We start from the raw sequence: 27,093 nt of genomic DNA on the forward strand, positions 1-27,093 counted from the left end.
AGTCTCTCTGAACACCCAAGTCTCTCTGAACATAGAACAGTATAGCACAGTACAGGCCCTTCAGCCCATGATGTTGTGCCGACCACTTATCATAATCTAAGATCAACCTAACCTACACCCCTTCAATTTGCTGCTGTCCATGTGCCTGTCCAAGAGTCGCTTAAATGTCCCTAATGACTCAGACTCCACCATCTCTGCTGGCAGTGCATTCCAAACACCCACCATTCTCTGTGTAAAGAACCTACCTCTGACATCTCCCCTATACCTTCCTCCAATCACCTTAAAATTATGTCCCCTCATGACAGCCATTTCCGCCCTGGGGAAAAGTCTCTGGCTATCCACTCTATCCATGCCTCTCATCACCTTGTCCACCTCTATCAAGTCACCTCTCTGCCTTCTTCGCTCCATGTCTTATGTGCCTTCCAGTCCAGGCAGCATCTTGGTAAATCCCCTCTGTACCCTCTCCAAAGCATCCACATCCTTCCTATAATGAGGCGACCAGAACTGGACACAATATTCCAAGTGTGGTCTAACTAGGGTTTTATACTGCACCATCTGGCCTGGGCTTGCAAAATCCTACCAACTGTCCTGGCTTGAGACAATTCACACCTCTTTAACCTGGGGTTACCCCTCTCTCCAGTGTCACCGTCTGGACCTGTAAAGACTTAATTACTTGCACAGACTCGCGTTCAAAGTATCGTCTTGCCTCTTTGACTTTGTCTGTAGGAGTTTGTGGAACCCACCCCTTCACTCACCCGAGGAAGGAGCAGTACTCCAAAAGCTCGTGATTCCAAACAAACCTGTTGGACTCCAACCTGGTCTTGGAAGACTTATTATTATATGTTTATCGATGCTGCTATTCTCATTGGCTCTCTGATTGCTGACATTTTGTTCTTTCAGGTTTTCCTGGGAGAATTGATGAGGAAGAAACAAGAAATAGAGAGAAAGAGAAAATCCTCTTCACCAAATATGGCCAATCAGCATCACATTACTCATCGATTTCATGCCTCAGCCAGTAAGAACCTTGTGAAATGGCAGAATTCTTGTCTGAGGCCCAGATTGCCATTTTCATTAATACTTTCTTAGGATGTGGGCGACGCTGGCTAGACCAGCATTTATTGCCCATCGCTAACTGCCCTTGAGAAGGTGGTGGTGAGCTACCTTCTTGAACCCACTCCATAAATGTAGGTACACCCATAGCGCTGTTAGGGAGGGAGTTCCAGGATGTTGACCGACCTGACAGTGAACGAACGGTGATATGTTTCAAAATCAGGAGGCTGTGTGGCTTCGGAACATTGGGACAGGAGGAGGCCATTCAGCCCATCGAGCCAGTTCTGCCATTCAATCTGATCATAGTTGTTTGGACAGTTTAGTGCCTTTTACACTGCCCTCATAACCCTTCAATCCCGACCTTAAACATCCTCGATAACTGAGCTTCCATAGCCTTGGGATAGAGAATTCCAAAGATTCGGAACCCTACGTGTAAAGATATTTCTCCTCATCTCAATCCTAATTGGCATTCCCCTTATTTTCCCTCATTGGACTATCTACATATTGCATCAAGAAGGCTCCCTGGATACACCTTACAAACTCTGCCCCATCCAAACCCCCAGCACTAAGTGAGTCTCGGTCAATATCGGGGAAATTAAAATCCCCTACCACAACAACCCTGTTACTATGGCACCTTTCCAAAATCTCTCTACCTATCTGCTCCTCTATCTCCCGCTGGCTGCCGGGGGGCCTGTAATAAACCCCCAACATTGTGATTGCCCCCTTCCTGTTCCTCAGCTCTACCCAGAATGCCTCATTGTATGAACCCTCTTAAGATGTCCTCCCGCAGTACGGCTATAATATTCTCCTTAACCAGTAACCTTAACCAGTAATGCACCCCCTCCATCTCTCCTGAAGCATCTATATCCTCCAACATTCAGCTGCCAATCCTGCCCTTCCTTTAATCACGTTTCTGTGACAGCCACAACATCATAGTTCCAAGTACTAAGTGCTCTATGTTTATCTGCCTAACCCGCTATACTTCTGGCGATGAAAAAAATACACTTCAAACCAGTGCGTTTGAGCAGACAGGGTGATGTTGTTTTATTATTTTTGTTCTCTATTTCCCCTTCAGTTCTGACACCTTCTAAACTCACATTCTGGTTCCCTCACCCCTGCCAAACAGCAGCAGCAGAATTGTATTTAACCACAATCTGTACCACATGGCCCGGCATATCCCCCCCTCTACCATTACCACCAAGCCAGGGGGTCAATCTTGGTTCAAGGAAGAGCGCAGGAGAGCATGCGGGAGGAATATCAGGCAAATCGGAAAATCTGGTGTCAACCTGACGAAGCGACAACACAGGACTTTGTGTCAAACAGCAGAAGCAGCAAGTAATGGACAGAGCGAAGCCATTCCACAATGAACGCATCAAATCTAAGCTCTGTAGTCCTGCCACTTCCAGCCGTGAATGGTGGGGGACAATTAAACAACTCACTGGAGGAGGAGGCTCCATAAATATCCCCATCCTCAAAGATGGAGGAGCCCAGCACATTGTGCAAAAGACAAGACTGAGGCATTCGCAACAATCTTCAGCCAGAAGTGCCGAGTGGATGATCCATCTCGGTCTCCTCCGGAGGTCCCCAGAATCCCAGATGTCAGTCTACAGCCAATACGGTTCACTCCACGTGATATCAAGGAACGGCTGAAGGTACTGGATACGGCAAAGGCTCTGGGTCCTGACAATATCCCGGCAATAGTACTGAAGACTTGTGCTCCAGAACTAGCCGCACCCCTAGCCAAGCTGTTCCAGGACAGCTACAACACTGGCATCTACCCGGCAATGTGGGAAATTGCCCAGGTGTGTCCTGTACACAAGAAACAGGACAAATCCAACCCAGCCAATTACCGCCCTATCGGTCAACTCTCCATCATCAGCAAAGTGATGGAAGGAATCATCAACAGGGCTATCAAGCAGCACTTACTCAGCAATAACCTGCTCACGGACGCTCAGTTTGGGTTCCGCCAGGGTCACTCAGCTCCTGACCTCATTACAGCCTTGGTTCAAACATGGACAAAAGGGCTGAATGCCAGGGGTGAGGTGAGAGTGACTGCCCTTTGACATCAAGGCAGCATTTGACCGAGTATGGCATCAAGGAGCCCGAGCTAAACTGGAGTCAATGGGAATCAGGGGGAAACTCTCCGCTGGTTGGAGTCATACCCGGCACAAAGGAAGATGGTTGTGGAGGTCGGAGTCAATCAATTCAGCTCCAGGACATCACTGCAGGTGTTCCTCAGCTTGTTTCCTAGGTCCAACCATCTTCAGCTGCTTCAGCAATGACCTCCCTTCCTGGTCATAAGATCAGATGACTGCACAATGTTCAGCACCATTCTCGACTCATAAGAACATAAGAACTAGGAGCAGGAGTTGGCCATCTGGCCCCTCGAGCCTGCTCCGCCATTCAATGAGATCATGGCTGATCTTTTGTGGACTTTCCCGCCCGAACACCATAACCCTTAATCCCTTTATTCTTCAAAAAACTATCTATCTTTATCTTGAAAACATTTAATGAAGGAGCCTCTACTGCTTCACTGGGCAAGGAATTCCATAGATTCACAACCCTTTGGGTGAAGAAGTTCCTCCTAAACTCAGTCCTAAATCTACTTCCCCTTATTTTGAGGCTATGTCCCCTAGTTCTGCTTTCACCCGCCAGTGGAAACAACCTGCCCGCATCTATCCTATCTATTCCCTTCATAATTTTATTTTTTTTAAATATTTTTTATTCTCCTTTTTCACATATTCTCCCTGATTTACACCCAACAATAAACAATAATCAGTAGCGAATGTAATGTCAATCCCCATATCAATAACAACGATCCCATCCTCCCACAAACCCCCAAACATTAGCCCGCATGTTAACATAAACAAATACTAGTGTTTTGTGTTTGAACAAAGGAGATTACAAGGGGATGAGAGAAGAACTAGCTAAGGTAGACTGGGACCTAAGACTTTATGGTGGAACAGTTGAGGAACAGTGGAGAACCTTCCAAGTGATTTTTCACAGTGCTCAGCAAAGGTTTATACCAACAAAAAGGAAGGACGGAAGAAAGAGGGAAAATCGACCGTGGATATCTAAGGAAATAAGGGAGAGTATCAAATTGAAGGAAAAAGCATATAAAGTGGCAAAGATTGCTGGGAGATTAGAGGACTGGGAAATCTTTAGGGGGCAACAGAAGGCTACTAAAAAAGCTATAAAGAAGAGTAAGATAGAGTATGAGAGTAAACTTGCTCAGAATATAAAAACAGACAGTAAAAGTTTTTACAAATATATAAAACAAAAAAGAGTGGCTGAGGTAAATATCGGTCCTTTAGAGGATGAAAAGGGAGTTTAAAATTCGCTTGGAAGGTTCTCCACTGCTCCTCAACTGTTCCACCATAAAGTCTTAGCTCCCAGTCTACCTTAGCTAGTTCTTCTCTCATCCCCTTGTAATCTCCTTTGTTTAAACACAAAACACTAGTATTTGTTTATGTTGACATGGAATGAGGAAATGGCTGAGGAACTGAACAGGTTTTTTGGGTCGGTCTTCACAGTGGAAGACACAAATAACATGCCAGCGACTGATAGAAATGAGGCTATGACAGGTGAGGACCTCGAGAGGATTGTTATCACTATGGAGGTAGTGATGGGCAAGCTAATGGGGCTAAAGGTAGACAAGTCTCCTGGCCCTGATGGAATGCATCCCAGAGTGCTAAAAGAGATGGCTAGGGAAATTGCAGATGCACTAGTGATAATTTACCGAAATTCACTAGACTCTGGGGTGGTCCCGGTGGATTGGAAATTAGCAAACGTGACACCACTGTTTAAAAAAGGAGGTAGGCAGAAAGCAGGAAATTATAGGCCAGTGAGCTTAACTTCGGTAGTAGGGAAGATGCTGGAATCTATCATCAAGGAAGAAATTGCGAGGCATCTGGATAGAAATTGTCCCATTGGGCAGACGCAGAATGGGTTCATAAAGGGCAGGTCATGCCTAACTAATTTAGTGGAATTTTTTGAGGACATTACCAGTGCAGTAGATAATGGGGAGCCGATGGATGTGGTATATCTGGATTTCCAGAAAGCCTTTGGCAAGGTGCCACACAAAAGGTTGCTGCATAAGATAACGATGCATGGCATTAAGGGTAAAGTAGTAGCATGGATAGAGGATTGGTTAATTAATAGAAAGCAAAGAGTTGGGATAAATGGGTGTTTCTCTGGTTGGCAATCAGTAGCTAGTGGTGTCCCTCAGGGATCCGTGTTGGGCCCACAATTGTTCACAATTTACATAGATGATTTGGAGTTGGGGACCAAGGGCAATGTGTCCAAGTTTGCAGATGACACTAAGATGAGTGGTAAAGCGAAAAGTGCAGAGGATACTGGAAGTCTGCAGAGAGATTTGGATAGGTTAAGTGAATGGGCTAGGGTCTGGCAGATGGAATACAATGTTGACAAATGTGAGGTTATCCATTTTGGTAGGAATAACAGCAAACGGGATTATTATTTAAACGATAAAATATTAAAGCATGCCGCTGTGCAGAGAGACTTGGGTGTGCTGGTGCATGAGTCACAGAAGGTTGGTTTACAGGTGCAGCAGGTGATTAAGAAGGCAAATGGAATGTTGTCCTTCATTGCTAGAGGGATGGAGTTTAAGACTAGGGAGGTTATGTTGCAATTGTATAAGGTGTTAGTGAGGCCACACCTGGAGTATTGTGTTCAGTTTTGGTCTCCTTACTTGAGAAAGGACGTACTGGCACTGGAGGGTGTGCAGAGGAGATTCACTAGGTTAATCCCAGAGCTGAAGGGGTTGGATTATGAGGAGAGGTTGAGTAGACTGGGACTGTACTCATTGGAATTTAGAAGGATGAGGGGGGATCTTATAGAAACATTTAAAATTATGAAGGGAATAGATAGGATAGATGCGGGCAGGTTGTTTCCACTGGCGGGTGAAAGCAGAACTAGGGGACATAGCCTCAAAATAAGGGGAAGTAGATTTAGGACTGAGTTTAGGAGGAACTTCTTCACCCAAAGGGTTGTGAATCTATGGAATTCCTTGCCCAGTGAAGCAGTTGAGGCTCCTTCATTACATGTTTTTAAGATAAAGATAGATAGTTTTTTGAAGAATAAAGGGATTAAGGGTTATGGTGTTCGGGCCGGAAAGTGGAGCTGAGTCCACAAATGATCAGCCATGACCTCATTGAATGGCGGAGCAGGCTCGAAGGGCCAGATGGCCTACTCCTGTTCCTAGTTCTTATGATCTTATGATCTTATGATCTTAAATGACATAAAGGAATCAGGAATCACCCAGATTCACCATTAACACACACAGTCCCCCTCCCCTCAACCCTCCCAGCCCCCCCTAATGTTCGATGTGTTCCAATTCTCGAAAGTGCATAATGAATAATGCCCATGAATTGTAGAACCCCTCCGTCCTTCCCCTCAGTTCAAAATTGACTTTTTCAAGCGTTAAGAATTCCAGCAGGTCCCCTCGCTACGCCAGGGCACAGGGTGGAGAGGTTGATCTCCACTCTAACAGGATCCGTCTTCAGGCGATCAACGAGGTGAAGGCTACAGCATCTGCCTCCGCGCCCGTTTCCAACCCCGGCTGGTCCGACACCCCGAATATGGCCTCCCGGGAGCCCGGGTCCAGTTACACGTGCACCACTTTAGAGATTACCCTAAACACCTCCTTCTAGTAATCCTCCAGCTTTGGACAGGACCAAAACAGGCAGCATGGTAGCATTGTGGATAGCGCAATCGCTTCACAGCTCCAGGGTCCCAGGTTCGATTCCGGCTTGGGTCACTGTCTGTGCGGAGTATGCACATCCTCCCCGTGTGTGCGTGGGTTTCCTCCGGGTGCTCCGGTTTCCTCCCACAGTCCAAAGATGTGTAGGTTAGGTGGATTGGCCATGATAAATTGCCCTTAGTGTCCAAAATTGCCATTAGTGTTGGGTGGGGTTACTGGGTTATGGGGATAAGGTGGAGGTGTTGACCTTGGGTAGGGTGCTCTTTCCAAGAGCCGGTGCAGACTCGATGGGCCAAGTGGCCTCCTTCTGCACTGTAAATTCTACGATAATCTATGATATGAACGTGATTCATGCCCTCCCCGGTAACATTCGCACACATCCTCTACCCCTCACCCTAACCCTAACCCTCAAAGAGCCGGCTCATCCTCGCCCTTGTGAGGTGCGCTCTACACCTTCAGCTGTATCAGCCCCTACCTCGCACACGAGGTGGAGGCGTTCATCCTCCGGAGCACCTCACACCAGAACCCCTCCTCCATACCCTCTCCCAACACTTCCTCCCACTTTGTCTTGATCGCTTCCAGTGGTGCCTTCTCCTCTTCCAAAATACCCCGTAAACCGCCGATACTACCCCCTTCTCTCAGGGGCTGGTTTAGCTCACCAGGCTAAATCGTTGGCTTTTAAAGCAGACCAAGCAGGCCAGCAGCACGGTTCGATTCCCGTACCAACTTCCCCGGACAGGCGCCGGAATGTGGTGACTAGGGGCTTTTCACAGTAACTTCATTGAAGCCTACTCGTGACAATAAGCGATTTTAATTTCATTTCATTTCTCCAGTCCCCCTGTCGTCAGCATCTCCTCCAGCAATGTGGAAGCCGGCTGTACTGGGAAGCCCTGTATCTCCTTCCTGGCAAAGTCTCGAACCTGCATGTATCTAAATATTTCCCCTGCTCTAGTCCATACTTCGCTTCCAGCTCCTTCAATCCTGCAAAACGACCCCCGCAAAACAAATCTTTCCGTGTCTTAATTCCTTTCTCCTCCCATCTCTGAAAATTTCCATCCCACCTCCCTGGCTCAAATCTAGGGGCTGCTTTAGCTCACTGGGCTAAATCGCTGGCTTTTCAAGCAGACCAAGGCAGGCCAGCAGCACGGTTCAATTCCCGTACCAGCCTCCCCGAACAGACGCCGGAATGTGGCGACTAGGGGCTTTTCACAGTAACTTCATTTGAAGCCTACTTATGACAATAAGCGATTTTCATTTCATTTTCATTTCTATGGTTCCCCCGAATCGGCATTTCCCTTGACCCTGCCCCTAACCCGAAGTGCTGTCGAAACTGCCTCCAAATTCTCAACGAAGCTATTACTACCGGACTCCCTGAGTATCTCCCTGCGGCCGTCGGGAGCGGCGTTGTCGCTAGCGCCTTCAATCCCGACCCCCTACCGAAACTCTCCTCCATTCTGACCCATTGGGAGTCAACCCCTCTGACCCAGCTCCGCACCTTCTCCACATTTGCCGCCCAGTAATAATACATCAGGTTTGGAAGACCAAACCCCCTGACTGCCTTCTCCTCTGTAACACCTTTATCCCTTCATAATTTTATATGTTTCCATAAGATCCCCCGCATCCTTCAAAATTCCAACGAGTACAGTCCCAGTCTACTCAACCTCTCCTCGTAATCCAACCCCCTCAACTTTGGGATTAACCTAATGAATCTCCTCTGCACACCCTCCAGAGCCACTATGTCCTTTCTCAGGTAAGGAGACCAAAACTGAACACAATACTCCAGGTGTGGCCTCACTAACACCTTGTACAGTTGCAGTATAACCCTCTAGTCTTAAACTCCATCCTCGAGTAATGAAGGGCAAAGCTCCATTCACCTTCTTAATCACCTGTTGCAGATAATGAAGCAGTCCGTGTCCAAATGCAGCAAGACCTGGACAATATCCAGGCTTGGGGCTGACAAGGGGCAAGTTACATTCACGCCACACAAGCCCCAGGCAATGATCATCTCCTACAAGACAGGATCTAACCACCGCCCCTTGACATTCAATGGCATTACCATCCCTGACTATTGACCATTGACCAACTCTTAGTGTGACTCCCGCCTGGAAGAAAGTTGCAGTAACTCTCCCCCCTCCCTGATGCCCCACAATGATCAAACTCAGACTCCAGCTCACAAACTGTCATAATATACACCAGTATATCATGGTGCCGACAGACACACTGATTGACACACAGCACGACCAATCAACACACACAACACCGCAGCCAATCACCAGTTAGAGCACGCTCACTATAAAGCCAGAGGGCATCAGTTTTCCCGCTCATTCAGGATGCAGCCTCTCAGAAGGACAGAGCTCACAGCTTACAGCACAGATCCTCACCATGTGCTGAGTGCATAGACTGGTTAGGATAGGCATAGGTCTTCAGTTTAATCTAACACAGTGTCGACCCACAGTGAAAGTATATTCAACAGTTTCTAGCTTAATAAAATAGTGTTGTACTATTTCAAGTGTTGGTAGCCTGTATGTGTTACTGCTAAGTGTTAGGCTAAATCTCAGTTCAATGAGTGAGTCGACACAGTAAGGCTTCAATCAAGTAGATAGTTTTTTACTTAGGATTGTAACACGTACAGCCATCTGAGTTATGGCTGGAGAAGGCGCATTCTGCCGAGCCTCAAGTTACACACACTGATAAAGGTTGTTCCGCGCGCAATGGCCTTGGGCGGGTTACATAGCTGCCCACTCACAGTACTGTTGCTAACCTAAATGTTATCTAAACCGCCACCCCCATCGCCCTCCTTAGTCAGAGCTAGAAGCAGCTGCACAAATATACCTTACATAAGGTAGATGCAGTCTCCATGGATCCAGAGTACCCAACACATCATGATACCAGTAGTTGATGTTGGAACTTATTAGACATACCTGCAAGTGATCTGCCTTCCACCAGCATACAGCCATCCTGCGCCCGCCCGCCGCCGCTCCACATCACCGGTAACCTCGGGGCCAACTGGAAGATCTTCAAACAACGATTCCAGCTTTACCTTGAAGCCACCGACCTGGAAGCTGCCTCGGACGCCAGGGAGATCGCTCTCTTCCTCTCCACGGCTGGGGCCCACGCCATCCACATCTTCAACTCTCTCACCTTTGCTGATGGTGAAGACAAATCAAAATTCAAGACGGTCCTCCTCACGTTTGACAGTCACTGCGACATCGAGGTGAATGAAAGTTTCAAGCGCAATGTCTTCCAGCAGCGTTTGCAGAGTAAGGATTAACCTTTCCAATCCTTTCTCACCCACCTCCGCATCCTTGCGCAGTCCCGTAATTACGGGTCCATCTCCGACTCCATGATCCGCGACCAGATCGTTTTCGGGGGTTCAGTTGGACCCCTTACGCCAGCAGCTCCTCAGGGTTAAGCAGCTCACCCTAGCGATTGCCATCGAGACCTGCGTGCTGCATGAACACGCCACTAATTGGTATTCACACATCCAAGCGGCTGAAACGGCGCGGCAAGGTCCCACGAGGCAGAACGGCTACAAGCAATCCAGCAACTCCAGGGCCTCAGCCTGGATGAGGGCGGCCATTTTGCGGCCTCCCGCGCATGCGCGCACAGAACGAGGGGACGGCGACATCGACGATCGCACTGCGCAGGCGCACACCACGTACGACCGCACCGTGCATGCGCGGTGGCGCAGCGAGTGTACTGACGCTACAACGTGTAGCAACTGTGGCTCCGCCCATTTAAAGCGGCAATGTCCGGCCAAATCCCGACGCTGCCTACAATGTGGCAAACTTGGCCACTATGCTGCTTAATGCCGGTCAGCTCAGCCTGCCCACTCTCGCCGCTCCAGCCAGCCACGCAGGGATGTCCGAGCCATTCAATCCACGGTCACCGAACCCGATTCTGACCTGCTGTCCGATATCGACACCGAGGACCCGAAGGCGCCTTTTCGAGTCGGTATCATTACCAAAACAAGGTGCTCCCGAAGCAGAAAGTCCAGCCTCTACCGGTATACAGCATCGATCCGGACGACGAGTGCTGTGACACCCTTACGGTCAACCGATCCCGAATCCGATTCCGCCTGGACACCGGTGCCTCCGCCAATCTCATTGCGCGGTCGGATCTCCAAAGCCTTCGTGTCAAACCAACCATCCTGCCATCAGCCTGCCAGCTATTAGATTATAATGGCAATGCCATTGCTGCCAGTGGCTCATGCCAACTTGAAGTGACGCACAGGTCACGCAAAGCTATCCTTCCCTTTGAAATCGTGGGATCCTCTAAAGCCTCCCGGCTTGGCGCACACAGCCATGCAAACTGCTGACCCTGGTCCAGAGGGTTCACTCCCTCTCTCCTGCTGACGCGTCTGCCTTTCAGGACACTGATTTTAGGGCGCAGCTCGACGCCATTATTAACCTGTACCACAATGTTTTCGAGGGATGGGCACGCTCCCGTACACCTACAAGATCTTATTGAAACCGAATACCATGCCTGTGGTACACGCACCTCGCAGGGTCCCAGCGCCCCTTAAGGACCGCCTCAAGCAGCAGCTACAGGACCTCCAGGACCAAGGAGTGATTTCCAGAGTCACGGAACCGACCGACTGAGTCAGTTCCATGGTATATGTAAAATAAACCTTCTGGTGAACTGATAATATGCATTGATCCCAAGGATCTCAATTGCAATGTTATGAGAGAGCACTATCCCATTCCCAAGCGCGAAGAGCTCGCATGTGAGATGGCTCGCGCCAAGCTCTTTACCAAACTCGATGCCTCAAAGGGATTCTGGCAAATCCAGCTCGATGAATCCAGCAGGAAACTCTGCAGGTTTAATACCCCCTTTGGAAGATATTGCTACAACAGGGTGCCGTTTGGGATCGTCTCCGCATCACAAGTGTTCCATAGGATTATGGAACAGATGATGGAAGGTATTGAAGGTGTTTGCATCAATGTCGATGACATAATCATCTGGTCCACCACTCCGCAGGAGCTTGTTAATCGCCTCCAACGCGTCTTCAGATGTATACATGAGCATGGCCTCCGCCTCAACAGGGCCAAATGCTCTTTCGGTCAGACAGACATTAAATTCCTCGGAGACCACATCTCCCAGTTGGATGTACAGCCGGATGCGGACAAGGTAGCTGCCATCAAGGCCATGAAGACACCGGAGGACAAGAAGGCGGTCCTCCGCTTCCTGGGCGTGGCCAACATCTTAGGGAAATTCATCCCTAACCTCGCCTCCCACACCACGGCTCTCAGGAACCTGGTCAGGAAGATGACAGACTTCCAATGGCTCCCTGCCCACGAGTGTGAATGGGGGGAACTCAAGGCAAAACTGACCACGGCCCCGGTCTTAGCTTTCTTTGATCCAGCCAAGGAGACCAAAATCTCTACAGATGCCAGTCAATCCGGCATTGGAGCAGTGCTCCTTCAACGTGATGAGGCCTCGTCATGGACCCCCGTTGCATATGCATCGCGTGCGATGACCCCCACGGAGCAGCGCTACATGCAGATAGAAAGGGAGTGCCTGGGCCTTCTGACTGGTGTTATTAAATTCCACGATTATGTCTACGGCCTCCCTCAGTTCACCGTCGAGACAGACCATCGCCCGCTGGTCAATATCGTACAGAAGGACCTGAACGACATGACGCCTCGCCTCCAGTGTATTCTTCTCAAGCTCCGGCGATACGACTTCCAGCTGGTATACACCCCAGTCAAGGACCTCACCGTGGCTGACGCTCTCTCCAGGTCAGTTACCACTCCATGTGACCCAGCGGGATTTGTCTGCCAGGTTGATGCCCAGGTGGCATTCGCTGCCTCCAATCTACCTGCCTCGGATGAACGCCTCGTCGAAATTCGTTGCGAGACGGCGGCCGACCCCTTGCTCCAGCGTGTCATGCACCACCTAACGGACGGGTGGCTAAAGGGCCAATGTCCTCAATTCTATAATGTCAGAGATGACCTGGTGGTAGTAGACGGGGTTCTTCTAAAACTGGACCACATTGTCATCCCACACAGCATGCGCCAGCTCGTCCTGGAACAACTACACGAGGGCCACCTTGGAGTGGAGAAGTGCCGCCGATGGGCCCGAGAGGCAGTGTACTGGCCTGGCATTAATGAGGACATTGCCAACACCGTGCTCAACTGCCCCACTTGTCAGTGATTCCAGCCGGCCCAACCACGTGAAACCGTGCAGCCCCATGAGTCGGTCACGTCACCCTGGACCAAGGTGGGCATCGACCTGTTCCACCCGCTGGATAGAGACTATGTCCTAATCGTGGACTACTTTTCGAATTACCCGGAGGTGATACGGTTGCACGAGCTCACCTCGTCTGCAGTCATTCGTGCATATAAAGAAACCTTTGCTCGACACGGCATCCCACTCACGGTTATGTCCTACAATGGCCCCTGCTTCGCCAGCCAAGAATGGTCCAACTTTGCCAGGCGATACAATTTTGCCCATGCAACATCCAGTCCCCTGTACCCACAATCCAACGGCAAAGCAGAGAAGGGAGTACATATCGTCAAAAGGCTCCTATTGCAAGGCTGCCGATGCTGGGTCTGATTTTTACCTTGCCTTGCTGGCCTATCGCTCCGCCCCCTTGTCCACTGGCCTGTCGCCAGCCCAACTACTCATGAATTGCACCCTGAGGACGACGGTGCCGTCCATCCATGTCCCGGACCTCGACCACGTTCTGGTCCTTCGCTGGATGCAGCTGTCTCGTGCCCAGCACAAGGCGGCTTATGACTCCCGTGCAGCTGCTCTCCCTGCTCTGGCTCCCGATGACAACGTCCCCGTCCATCTTCCAGATGGTGGCTGGTTTGCAACTGCTGTTGTCCTCCGGCAGGTGGCCCCCCCGCTCGTTCCTGGTTCGTCTACCGGATGGCTCTCTACTGCGTCGCAATCGATGCGCCCTTCGTCTCGTTCCATGCTCGCCACGTGATCTTCAGGTCTCGCCTCGCCGTCATGTTACGTTGCTTTGTTTGATCAAATACCCTGGTTTGTATATAATGTTGTTCTAGTTACTCTTTTGTTGCAGACTGTTGATCTGCACCAGACACCTTCCCATGTAAATAGCTTAGTTCTTATGTACATAGTCTTGTAAATATGTCTTCGCACTCCACACGTAGTTAGGAACTTTCTCACCACACATTATTTATTGCCACAAACAGACATTTTTTTATAAAAGGGAAGATGTCATAATATCCATCAGTATATCATGATGCAGACACACACACTGAGTGACACACAGCAAGACCAATCAACACACACAACACCGCAGCCAATCACCAGTTAGAGCACACTCACTATAAAGACAGAGGGCATCAGTTTTCCTGCTCATTCGGGATGCAGCCTCTCAGAAGGACAGAGCTCACAGCTTACAGCACAGATCCTCACCATGTGCTGAGTGCATAGACTGGTTAGGATAGGCATAGGTCTTCAGTTTAATCTAACACAGTGTCGACCCACAGTGAAAGTATATTCAACAGTTCCTAGCTTAATAAAATAGTGTTGTACTATTTCAAGTGTTGGTAGCCTGTATGTGTTACTGCTGAGGGAAACGCAGTCTCCACAGATCCAGAGTACCCAACACATCACAAACTCTGAGCCAAAGGTTGCTGAGCTGTAAACACTTGGTTGTCTGGAACTGCAGAGCATTCCACAGATTGTCTCCCACTGCAGTGACCACCACCACCAGTCCTGCCATTTCTGTTCAACCTCACTTATTCAATTAGTTAATAATTTACACACAATCCCCTTACTCCTCAAATGCCTCAATCCCTCTGCCTCCACAAGAAGCTGGACTTTCTGGTAGTCAATCAGTCAGCCTACCTTTGACCTTTTCCCCCTTATTTGATTTAGTGAATCAGGGAAGATCTTTATCCCAACTCCACTTCCTGTACTCTGGAGATGTCAGTAAAAATCCTGTTCCAGTTGCTGGAGAGGTAGGGGAGGCGGGGGAGGTGAGATTTCTGCCTATTCTTCATTCTTTATTCTGTTTTATTCCAGGGAAGAGTGGCTCTGTGAGGGCTCAGCCTCATATCCCTCGACCAGCTGACTCCTCAGCGGCCCTCCCTCCCCAGGTCACCCACCTCCTGGGAAAGTTGTATCAGGTCTGGAATCAGGCATTAGACACACAGCACCGGCTTCAGGATCGGCTCAGGGTGCTCCACCAGGTGAGAACGGTCTGTATTGCAGTCAAGACAAGATGCAGAACTCATTTATGCATATTATCCACATGCACATCACATCTGCACGAGACTATTCAGCTATTTAATGAACAGTCTGGAAATACAGCGGATCAGAGGGACCTTGGGGTGCTGGTTCACAGATCGCAGAAGACAGCAGGACAGGTAGATAATGTGGGTAAGAAGGTTTATGGGATTCTGATCTTTATTAACCAAAGCATTGAATATAAGAGCAGGAAGGTGATGATGGAGCTGGTTAGGCCTGGGGAGGGAGGGCCTCTAAGGAGTCAGCTGGTAGAGGGATATGGGCTGAACCCTCACAGAGCCACTCTGGAGTACTGGGGGCAGTTCTGGTAACCACACTGTCGGAAGGATGTGATTGCACTGGAGGGGGTGCAGAGGAGATTCACCAGGATGTTGCCTGGGATGGAGCATTCCGGCTATGAAGAGAGGCTGGGGTTGTTTTCCCTGGAGTAGAGGGGAATCTGATTGAGGTGAATAGAATTATGAGGGACGTAGATAGGGTGAATAGGGAGGTACCGATCCCCTTGGTCGAGGGGTCAATAACCAGGGGCACAGATTTAAGGTAAAGGTCAGTAGATTTAGAGGGGATTTGACGAACACCGTCTTTGCCCAGAGGGTGGTTAGAATCTGAAACTCGCTGCCTGAGAGGGTGGTAGAGGCTGGAACCCTCACAACATTTAAGAATTACTTGGATGAGCACTGGAAACACTAGAGCATAGAAAGCTAATGAGGTAGTTCGAGACAATAACTGGAGACTTCTAGTTAAGAATAAAGGGTGTTTATTACCAATGGGTCAAGGCACAGAGCAATGCTGGGAAGGACTCCACTCTCTATTTAATGCACAAAGGTGAACTAACCTGCGAAGATAGAATAACGACATGAAATGAAAATGAAATAAAATGAATGAAAATCGCTTATTGTCACGAGTAGGCTTCAATGAAGTTACTGTGAAAAGTCCCTAGTCGCCACATCCGGCGCCTGTCCGGGGAGGCTGATACGGGAATCGAACCGTGCTGCTGGCCTGCTTGGTTTGCTTTCAAAGCCAGTGATTTAGCCCAGTGAGCTAAACCAACCCCTTGAGAGGGATGGAGTGGGATGAATAACAATAACAATCCTGAGATTACAACCTCTAAGGCCCTCCCTCCAGGGCCCTCCCTCCGGGGCAGGTGGAACCTGTACAAGAAGGACAGGTTACATCTAAACAGGAGGGGCTCCAATATCCTGCCTGGGCGATTTACTAGTGTCACACGGGAGGGTTTAAACTAGTATGGCAGGGGGGAGGGAACCAGAATGTGAGTTTAGAAGGTGTAATAACTGAAGGGGAAATAGAGAACAAAAATAATAGAACAACATCACCCTGTCTGCTCAAACGCACTGGTCTGAAGTGTATTTGTTTCATCGCCAGAGGTATAGCGGGTTAGGCAGATAAACATAGAGCACTTAGTACTTGGAACTATGATGTTGTGGCTGTCACAGAAACGTGGTTAAAGGAAGGGCAGGATTGGCAGCTGAATGTTAGAGGATAGAGATGCTTCAGGAGAGATAGAGGGGAGTGTAAAAGGGGTGGGGGAGAAGCATTACTGGTTAAGGAGAATATTGTAGCCGTACTGCGGGAGGACATCTTAGAGGGTTCATACAATGAGGCATTCTGGGTAGAGCTCAGGAACAGGAAGGGGCAATCACAATGTTGGGCATTTATTAAAGGCCCCTGTGGTGGTATGATTAGCATAGCTGTCTGCCATTGGTGCAGAACACTGGCTTACCATTGGCCCTGGTCGGTCATGTGCCTCTCGACCGATTGGTTGAAACCAGTCATGTTACGGCTCCCCGATTGGTCGAGAGGCTGAGTTAACCCCGCCTCCAGAGGGAGTTATAAATACCCAGAATGCCTGGCGGTCGTCCATTTACTGTAGTCGACCGCAGGGCTAACTTCTAGCTTATTAAAGCCTAACTTTTGTACAGCAACTCGTCTCACGTTCGATTGATGGTTCATCAATTTAATAAGCTAGAATTTTGAAGATGGAGCTCCGGATCAAGCCCGAATGCCTCCGCATCAGCCGCAAACTCAGAACGCTTCAGAAATCTTTCAACATTGGCTGGCGTGTCTCGAAGGATACCTGGTGTCCGCAAACAGCCCCCCCACCATGGCACAGAAGCTTCACATCCTCCACTCCAGCGTGGGCACGGCAGCCTACGCGATGATCAAGGAGGAAAAAGATTACGATGCGGCCCTGCTTAAGCTGAATAGACAGTTTCTTAAACCGGTAAACAGAGTATTCGCCCGACATCTGCTGGCCACCAGACAACAGTTCCCCGGTGAGTCATTAGACCATTTTTACCAGGCCCTCGCTGTCCTGGGGAGGAATTGCACCTGCCTCCGTTACAGCCACGGAGCACATGGAACGTCTGATCAGAGATGCTTACGTGGCTGGGATGCAGTCTGCCGCTATCCGCCAGCGGATGCTGGAGAAAGACGACCTCAGCCTGACTGAGGCACGGACTCTCTCCACCTCCCTGGAGGTCGCCGATTTAAACAGCAGTTATCATGGGGGATTTTAATCTACATGTCGATTGGTTTAACCAGGTCGGTCAAGGCAACCGTGAGGAGGAGTTTATAGAATGTATCCGCGATAGTTTCCTAGAACAGTATGTAATGGAACCTACGAGGGAACAAGCAGTCCTAGATCTTGTCCTGTGTAATGAGACAGGATTGATTCATGATCTCATAGTTAGGGATCCTCTCGGAAGGAGCGATCACAATATGGTGGAATTTAAAATACAGATGGAGGGTGAGAAAGTAAAATCAAATACTAGTGTTTTGTGTTTAAACAAAGGAGATTACAAGGGGATGAGAGAAGAACTAGCTAAGGTAGACTGGGAGATAAGATTTTATGGTGGAACAGTTGAGGAACAGTGGAGAACCTTCCAAGCGATTTTTCACAGTGCTCAGCAAAGGTTTATACCAACAAAAAGGAAGGACGGTAGAAAGAGGGACAATCGACCGTGGATATCTAAGGAAATAAGGGAGAGTATCAAATTGAAGGAAAAAGCATATAAAGTGGCAAAGAGTGCTGGGAGATTAGAGGACTGGGAAATCTTTAGGGGGCAACAGAAAGCTACTAAAAAAGCTATAAAGAAGAGTAAGATAGAGTATGAGAGTAAACTTGCTCAGAATATAAAAACAGACAGTAAAAGATTTTACAAATATATAAGACAAAAAAGAGTGGCTAAGGTAAATATTGGTCCTTTAGAGGATGAGAAGGGAGTTTTAATAATGGGAAATGAGGAAATGGCTGAGGAACTGAACAGGTTTTTTGGGTCGGTCTTCACAGTGGAAGACACAAATAACATGCCAGCGACTGATAGAAATGAGGCTATGACAGGTGAGGACCTTGAGAGGATTGTTATCACTAAGGAGGGAGTGATGGGCAAGCTAATGGGGCTAAAGGTAGACAAGTCTCCTGGCCCTGATGGAATGCATCCCAGAGTGCTAAAAGAGATGGCTAGGGAAATTGCAGATGCACTAGTGATAATTTACCGAAATTCACTAGACTCTGGGGTGGTCCCGGTGGATTGGAAATTAGCAAACGTGACACCACTGTTTAAAAAAGGAGGTAGGCAGAAAGCAGGAAATTATCGGCCAGTGAGCTTAACTTCGGTAGTAGGGAAGATGCTGGAATCTATCATCAAGGAAGAAATAGCGAGGCATCTGGATAGAAATTGTCCCATTGGGCAGACACAGCATGGGTTCATAAAGGGCAGGTCATGCCTAACTAATTTAGTGGAATTTTTTGAGGACATTAACAGTGCAGTAGATAATGGGGAGCCGATGGATGTGGTATATCTGGATTTCCAGAAAGCCTTTGACAAGGTGCCACACCAAAGGTTGCTGCATAAGATAAAGATAAGGGTAAAGTAGTAGCATGGATAGAGGATTGGTTAATTAATAGAAAGCAAAGAGTGGGGATTAATGGGTGTTTCTCTGGTTGGCAATCAGTAGCTAGTGGTGTCCCTCAGGGATCCGTGTTGGGCCCACAATTGTTCACAATTTACATAGATGATTTGGAGTTGGGGACCAAGGGCAATATGTCCAAGTTTGCAGATGACACTAAGATGAGTGCTAAAGCGAAAAGTGCAGAGGATACTGGAAGTCTGCAGGGGGATTTGGATAGGTTAAGTGAATGGGCTAGGGTCTGGCAGATGGAATACAATGTTGACAAATGTGAGGTTATCCATTTTGGTAGGAATAACAGCAAACGGGATTATTATTTAAACAATAAAATATTAAAGCATGCCGCTGTGCAGAGAGACTTGGGTTTGCTAGTGCATGAGTCACAGAAAGTTGGTTTACAGGTGCAACAGTTGATGGAGAAGGCAAATGGAATGTTGTCCTTCATTGCTGGAGGGTTGGAGTTTAAGACTTTGGAGGTTATGTTGCAATTGTATAAGGTGTTAGTGAGGCCACACCTGGAGTATTGTGTTCAGTTTTGGTCTCCTTACTTGAGAAAGGACGTACTGGCACTGGAGGGTGTGCAGAGGAGATTCACTAGGTTAATCCCAGAGCTGAAGGGGTTGGATTATGAGGAGAGGTTGAGTAGACTGGGGCTGTATTCATTGGAATTTAGAAGGATGAGGGGGGATCTTATCGAAACATTTAAAATTATGAAGGGAATAGATAGGATAGATGCGGGCAGGTTGTTTCCACTGGCCGGTGACAGCAGAACTAGGGGGCATAGCCTCAAAATAAGGGGAAGTAGGTTTAGGACTGAGTTTAGGAGGAACTTCTTCACCCAAAGGGTTGTGAATCTATGGAATTCCTTGCCCAGTGAAGCAGCTGAGGCTCCTTCATTACATGTTTTTAAGGTTAAAGATAGATAGTTTTTTGAAGAATAAAGGGATTAAGGGTTATGGTGTTCGGGCCGGAAAGTGGAGCTGAGTCCACAAAAGATCAGCCATGATCTCATTGAATGGTGGAGCAGGCTCGAGGGGCCAGATGGCCTACTCCTGCTCCTAGTTCTTATGTTCTTATGTTCTTATGTTCTTATAAGATGCATGGCATTTCGGGTAAAGTAGTAGCATGGATAGAGGATTGGTTAATTAATAGAAAGCAAAGGGTGGGGATTAATGGGTGTTTCTCTGGTTGGCAATCAGTAGCTTGTGGTGTCCCTCAGGGATCCATGTTGGACCCACAATTGTTCACAATCTACATGGATGATTTGGAGTTGGGGACCAAGGGCAATGTGTCCAAGTTTGCAGATGACACTAAGATGAGTGGTAAAGCGAAAAATGCAGAGGATACTGGAAGTCTGCAGAGGGATTTGGATAGGTTAAGTGAATGGGCTCGGGTCTGGCAGATGGAATACAATGTTGACAAATGTGAGGTTATCCATTTTGGTAGGAATAACAGCAAACGGGATTATTATTTAAACAATAAAATATTAAAGCATGCTGCTGTGCAGAGAGACCTGGCTGTGCTAGTGCATGAGTCACAGAAAGTTGGTTTACAGGTGCAACAGGTGATTAAGAAGGCAAATGGAATTTTGTCCTTCATTGCAAGAGTGATGGAGTTTAAGACTAGGGAGGTTATGCTGCAATTGTATAAGGTGTTAGTGAGGCCACACCTGGAGTATTGTGTTCAGTTTTGGTCTCCTTACTTGAGAATGAACGTACTGGCACTGGAGGGTGTGCAGAGGAGATTCACGAGGTTAATCCCAGAGCTGAAGGGGTTGGATTACGAGGAGAGGTTGAGTAGAGTGGGACTGTACTAGTTAGAATTCAGAAGGATGAGGGGGGATCTTATCGAAACATTTAAAATTATGAAGGGAATAGATAGGATAGATGCGGGCAGGTTGTTTCCACTGGCGGGTGAAAGCAGAACTAGGGGACATAGCCTCAAAATAAGGGGAAGTAGATTTAGGACTGAGTTTAGGAGGAACTTCTTCACCCAAAGGGTTGTGAATCTATGGAATTCCTTGCCCAGTGAAGCAGTTGAGGCTCCTTCATTAAATGTTTTTCAGGTAAAGATAGATAGTTGTTTGAAGAATAAAGGGATTAAGGGTTATGGTGTTCGGGCCGGAAAGTGGAGCTGAGTCCACAAAAGATCAGCCATGATCTAATTGAATGGCGGAACAGGCTCGAGGGGCCAGATGGCCTACTCCTGCTCCTAGCTCGTATGTTCTTTTGTTCTTATCGTGCAGTCCCAAGACTGTGGTCACGTGACCAAGGACTCCAACATGAGTGGAGACTCATCCAGCCATGACCAATTGGGTGTAGAAGTTGGTAGTAAGACGTACAGGTGAACAGTCGGGCTGGGTATAGTTCCAGAGGAGTAGAAAAAACTCCATGATACCTTGCTCAGTAACAGATCGTTATCTTACCGCGTGTGATTCAATAAAGATCCTGGTTTGGACAAGTCAAGGCATTTGTTGGATTCCTTTGCAAGACATCGAAGATGTTGCAAACACAACAGTGTAGAGGTTCTGCAGGAGAACGGACATGTGGTCAGTGGGAGGGATGGGTCAGTCAGTAAGGCAATAACAACACACATGTGACAGTCTATCTGGGTGGGACTTGACGGGTCCGCACCTCTGCATTGTGTGCTGACGCCTTTGTCCTCGACGATCCTCGTAAACCCCAGGGCCCGTTCCTCGAAAGTGGTGGGAATTCTGATATCCTGCACCCTACCGCCCGTCTGGGCTCTCTCCGGACGGCTGTGGGATAACTGCTGCAGGGACACAGAGAAGGAACCATTCGCGCACGCGTGGTTCACCACATGGGGTAAGTGGTATGGTTTGGGAAGGGATGGTGTGGATGGGCCAGGGCATGGCATAGTGCTGGGCCGGGCTGCATTCACAGGGGTGGGGGGGTGGTTTGGGGAGGGGGGGGGTGCTGTGGGTGGGCCAGGGCATGGCATAGTGCTGGGCCGGGCTGCATTCACAGGGGTGGGGGGGGTGGTTTGGGGAGGGGGGGGGGGGCTGTGGGTGGGCCAGGGCATGGCATAGTGCTGGGCCGGGCTGCATTCACAGGGGTGGGGGGGGGGGTGGTTTGGGGAGGGGGGGGGGTGCTGTGGGTGGGCCAGGGCATGGCATAGTGCTGGGCCAGGGCGGATCCGGGGGGGCCGGGCCGGGGTGAGGGGGTTCCGGTGCAAACTCGCCCGTGTCGCCCTCCTTGCTGCTCTGAGTGCTGCTCCTCCTGGTCGTGATGCGCGAGCTGACGCCCAATACCACTTCCTCCCTGGTGGCACAGGCTGCTCGGGAAACAGAATATCCCTCCTGGCCTCATCCTCTGCGAGGAGCCTCCCCAGGTCCGAGTCGTGGGGCAGGTCTATTCGGCGCCATGACTATGAGCTGAGTTTGGTTGGCTGTACAGGAGCAGTTTACGTGCTGCGGGGGGGGGGGGGGGGGGGGGGGTCGGTGAGCACGGCCCAGGCGAATCGGCAGGCGAGCCATGATATGTGGTATGAAACCCATGGAGACTTCTTCAGTGGAACAATTAACGTGGATTGTGGTGATGGCTCACCAGGCCGTGAGGCGGAAAGCTCGCGGTCGTTCCCACTCGCTATCACACACTCAAAACGGTTTCATTCAATTGTGCCCAACATCTCCAAATTTGCAGATGACACCAAGTTGCAAGCTGGGTAGGAGGGTGAGCTGTGAGGAGGACGCAGAGATCTTTCAGTGGGATTTGGACAGGTTGGGCGAGTGGGCAAACCAATGGCAGATGCAGTATAATTTGGATAAGTGGGAGGTTATTCATTTTGGAAGCAAAAACAGGAAGGCAGATTACTACCTGAATGGTTGTAAATTGGGAGAGGGGAGTGTGCAGCGGGACCTGGGTGTCCTTGTGCACCAGTCACTGAAGGTAAGCATGCAGGTGCAGCAGGGGGTAAAGAAGGCTAATGGTATGTTGGCCTTCATTGCGAGAGGTTTCGAGTATAGAAGCAGGGATGTGTTGCTGCAATTGTACAGGGCCTTGGTTAGGCCACGTCTGGAATATTGGGCGGGATTCTCTGGAAATCCGACGGGCGGGCCGCCCCGGCACCAAAGAGTGGCGTGAACAAATCCGGTGGAATCCTCCACACCTTCAGGGGCTAGGCCGCCGGCGGTGGGGTTAACCGGCGCCAAAGGGCCTCCGCCGGCCGGCGCAAGTCAGCACATGCGCAGGGGGGCTCTTCCCTGTGCCGGCCATGGCAGACCGTTACAGCAGCCGGTGCGGAGGGAAAGGGTGCCCCCATGGCACAGGCCCATCCCGCGGATCGGTGGGCCCTGATCGCAAGCCATGCCACCGTGGGGCCACATGCCCCGCACCCCCCCACGGGGACTCCGCAGGCCGCCCGCAGAGGCAGGTCCCGCCGGTACAGACCTGGTTTGATTTATGCTGGCGGAACCGGACGAAAACGAATGGCCACTCGGCCCATCGCGGGCTGGAAATCGCCGGGGGGTGGGGGCTGCTGCCAACGGCCCCCGACTGGCGCGACGCGATTCCGATGCGTCGGAGCAGCGGAACGGGATTCACGCCGCCCCCCCGGCGATTCTCCGACCCAGCGGGACCTGGCTCCAACCCAAATCTGAGGGAGGATGGACGGGATTCTCTGACCCCGGGCTGGGTCGGAGAATTGCCGGTGGGGAGGGTGGGCGCGATTCATATGATGCTGGTCTGCCGATTCCCTGCTGACCAAAGAATCGGCACCATTGCCACGGGAGCCGTCGGTGCTGGTAGAGCAGCCCCACCCCCTCGGCGATTCTCCCCTGGGCCGAGATAGGCCGAGTCCCGCCGGTGCCGTTCACATGTGATCCGCGGCATCCATCCTGCAGGGGGGTGGCCTGGTTGGTGGGAGTGGGATCCGACCCCAAGGGGGGCCTCCACCGTGGCCTGGCCCGCAATTGGGGCCTTCCGATTGGTGGGCCGGCTTCTCCTGGTGGGGGACTCTTTTACTCTGTGCTGGCCCTGACGCCACATAAGAACATAAGAACATAAGAACTAGGAGCAGGAGTAGGCCATCTGGCCCCTCGAGCCTGCTCCGCCATTCAATTAGATCATGGCTGATCTTTTGTGGACTCAGCTCCACTTTCCGGCCCGAACACCATAACCCTTAATCCCTTTATTCCTCAAAAAACTATCTATCTTTACCTTAAAAACATGTAATGAAGGAGCCTCAACTGCTTCACTGGGCAAGGAATTCCATAGATTCACAACCCTTTGGGTGAAGAAGTTCCTCCTAAACTCAGTCCTAAATCTACTTCCCCTTATTTTGAGGCTATGCCCCCTAGTTCTGCTGTCACCCGCCAGTGGAAACAACCTGCCCGCATCTATCCTATCTATTCCCTTCATAATTTTAAATGTTTCTATAAGATCCCCCCTCATCCTTCTAAATTCCAACGAGTACAGTCCCAGTCTACTCAACCTCTCCTCATAATCCAACCCCTTCAGCTCTGGGATTAACCTAGTGAATCTCCTCTGCACACCCTCCAGCGCCAGTACGTCCTTTCTCAAGTAAGGAGACCAAAACTGAACACAATACTCCAGGTGTGGCCTCACTAACACCTTATACAATTGCAACATAACCTCCCTAGTCTTAAACTCCATCCCTCTAGCAATGAAGGACAAAATTCCATTTGCCTTCTTAATCACCTGTTGCACTTGTAAACCAACCTTCTGTGACTCATGCACTAGCACACCCAAGTCTCTCTGAACAGTGGCATGCTTTAATATTTTATCGTTTAAATAATAATCCCGTTTGCTGTTATTCCTACCAAAATGGATAACCTCACATTTGTCAACATTGTATTCCATCTGCCAGACCCGAGCCCATTCACTTAACCTATCCAAATCCCTCTGCAGACTTCCAGTATCCTCTGCACTTTTCGCTTTACCACTCATCTTAGTGTCATCTGCAAACTTGGACACATTGCCCTTGGTCCCCAACTCCAAATCATCAATGTAAATTGTGAACAATTGTGGGCCCAACACGGATCCCTGAGGGACACCACTAGCTACTGATTGCCAACCAGAGAAACACCCATTTATCCCAACTCTTTGCTTTCTATTAATTAACCAATCCTCTATCCATGCTACTACTTTACCCTTAATGCCATGCATCTTTATCTTATGCAGCAACCTTTTGTGTGGCACCTTGTCAAAGGCTTTCTGGAAATCCAGATATACCACATCCATCGGCTCCCCGTTATCTACTGCACTGGTAATGTCCTCAAAAAATTCCACTAAATTAGTTAGGCATGACCTGCCTTTAACGAACCCATGCTGCGTCTGCCCAATGGGACAATTTCTATCCAGATGCCTCGCAATTTCTTCCTTGATGATAGATTCCAGCATCTTCCCTATTACCGAAGTTAAACTCACTGGCCTATAATTTCCTGCTTTCTGCCTACCTCCTTTTTTAAACAGTGGCGTCACGTTTGCTAATTTCCAATCCACCGGGACCACCCCAGAGTCTAGTGAATTTTGGTAAATTATCACTAGTGCATCTGCAATTTCCCTAGCCATCTCTTTTAGCACTCTGGGATGCATTCCATCAGGGCCAGGAGACTTGCCTACCTTTAGCCCCATTAGCTTGCCCTCACTCCCTCCTTAGTGATAACAATCCTCTCAAGGTCCTCACCTGTCATAGCCTCATTTCTATCAGTCGCTGGCATGTTATTTGTGTCTTCCACTGTGAAGACCGACCCAAAAAACCTGTTCAGTTCCTCAGCCATTTCCTCATTTCCCATTATTAAAACTCCCTTCTCATCCTCTAAAGGACCAATATTTACCTTAGCCACTCTTTTTTGTCTTATATATTTGTAAAAACTTTTACTGTCTGTTTTTATATTCTGAGCAAGTTTACTCTCATACTCTATCTTACTCTTCTTTATAGCTTTTTTAGTAGCTTTCTGTTGCCCCCTAAAGATTTCCCAGTCCTCTAATCTCCCAGCAATCTTTGCCACTTTATATGCTTTTTCCTTCAATTTGATACTCTCCCTTATTTCCTTAGATATCCACGGTCGATTTTCCCTCTTTCTTCCGTCCTTCCTTTTTGTTGGTATAAACCTTTGCTGAGCACTGTGAAAAATCGCTTGGAAGGTTCTCCACTGTTCCTCAACTGTTCCACCATAAAGTCTTAGCTCCCAGTCTACCTTAGCTAGTTCTTTTCTCATCCCCTTGTAATGTCCTTTGTTTAAACACAAAACACTAGTATTTGATTTTACTTTCTCACCCTCCATCTGTATTTTAAATTCCACCATATTGTGATCGCTCCTTCCGAGAGGATCCCTAACTATGAGATCATGAATCAATCCTGTCTCATTACACAGGACAAGATCTAGGACCGCTTGTTCCCTCGTAGGTTCCATTACATACTGTTCTAGGAAACTATCGCGGATACATTCTATAAACTCCTCCTCACGGTTGCCTTGACCGACCTGGTTAAACCAATCGACATGTAGATTAAAATCCCCCATGATAACTGCTGTACCATTTCTAAATGCATCAGTTATTTCTTTCTTTATTGCCTGCCCCACCATCTCGTTACTATTTGGTGGCCGATAGACTACTCCTATCAGTGACTTTTTCGCCTTACTATTCCTGATTTCCACCCAAATGGATTCAACCTTATCCTCCATAGCACCGATGTCATCCCTTACTATTGCCCGGATGTCATCCTTAAATAACAGAGCAACACCACCTCCCTTACCATCCACTCTGTCCTTCCGAATAGTTTGATACCCTCGGATATTTAACTCCCAGTCGTGACCATCCTTTAACCATGTTTCAGTAATGGCCACTAAATCATAGTCATTTACGATGATTTGTGCCACCAACTCATTTACTTTATTCCGAATACTACGAGCATTCAGGTAAAGTACACTTATGTTGGTTTTTTTACCTCTGTTTTGAATCTTAACATCTCCAGTTTTATTCCTTTTGTTATTACTGGGCCTATTCACTGTGCTCCCCTCAGTCACTGTACCTTGTACTGTCGCCCTTATGGATTTCTGACTATGTCTTCTCTGCCTTGCACTTTTCCCCTTACTTCCTTTTGTTTCTGTCCCTGTTTTACTACCTTCCAACTTCCAGCAATGGTTCCCATCCCCCTGCCACATTAGTTTAAACCCTCCC

General features: G+C 48.9%; 1 protein-coding gene across 3 annotated transcripts in view; it reads left to right on the forward strand.

Annotated features, from left to right (window-relative positions):
• The window catches only part of LOC119966679 (microtubule-actin cross-linking factor 1-like), a 254,814-nt gene that overhangs the window by 148,740 nt on the left and 78,981 nt on the right, over nucleotides 1-27,093 (forward strand). For all 3 annotated transcript variants that reach the window (XM_038798745.1, XM_038798747.1, XM_038798746.1), the window contains 2 exons: nucleotides 901-1,015; nucleotides 14,777-14,943. In XM_038798745.1, coding sequence (XP_038654673.1) covers nucleotides 901-1,015; nucleotides 14,777-14,943 — 282 coding nt within the window. The remainder of the gene's footprint in view (nucleotides 1-900; nucleotides 1,016-14,776; nucleotides 14,944-27,093) is intronic.

Source organism: Scyliorhinus canicula, chromosome 5 (genome assembly GCF_902713615.1).
Source record: "Scyliorhinus canicula chromosome 5, sScyCan1.1, whole genome shotgun sequence".
NCBI lineage: Eukaryota > Metazoa > Chordata > Chondrichthyes > Carcharhiniformes > Scyliorhinidae > Scyliorhinus > Scyliorhinus canicula.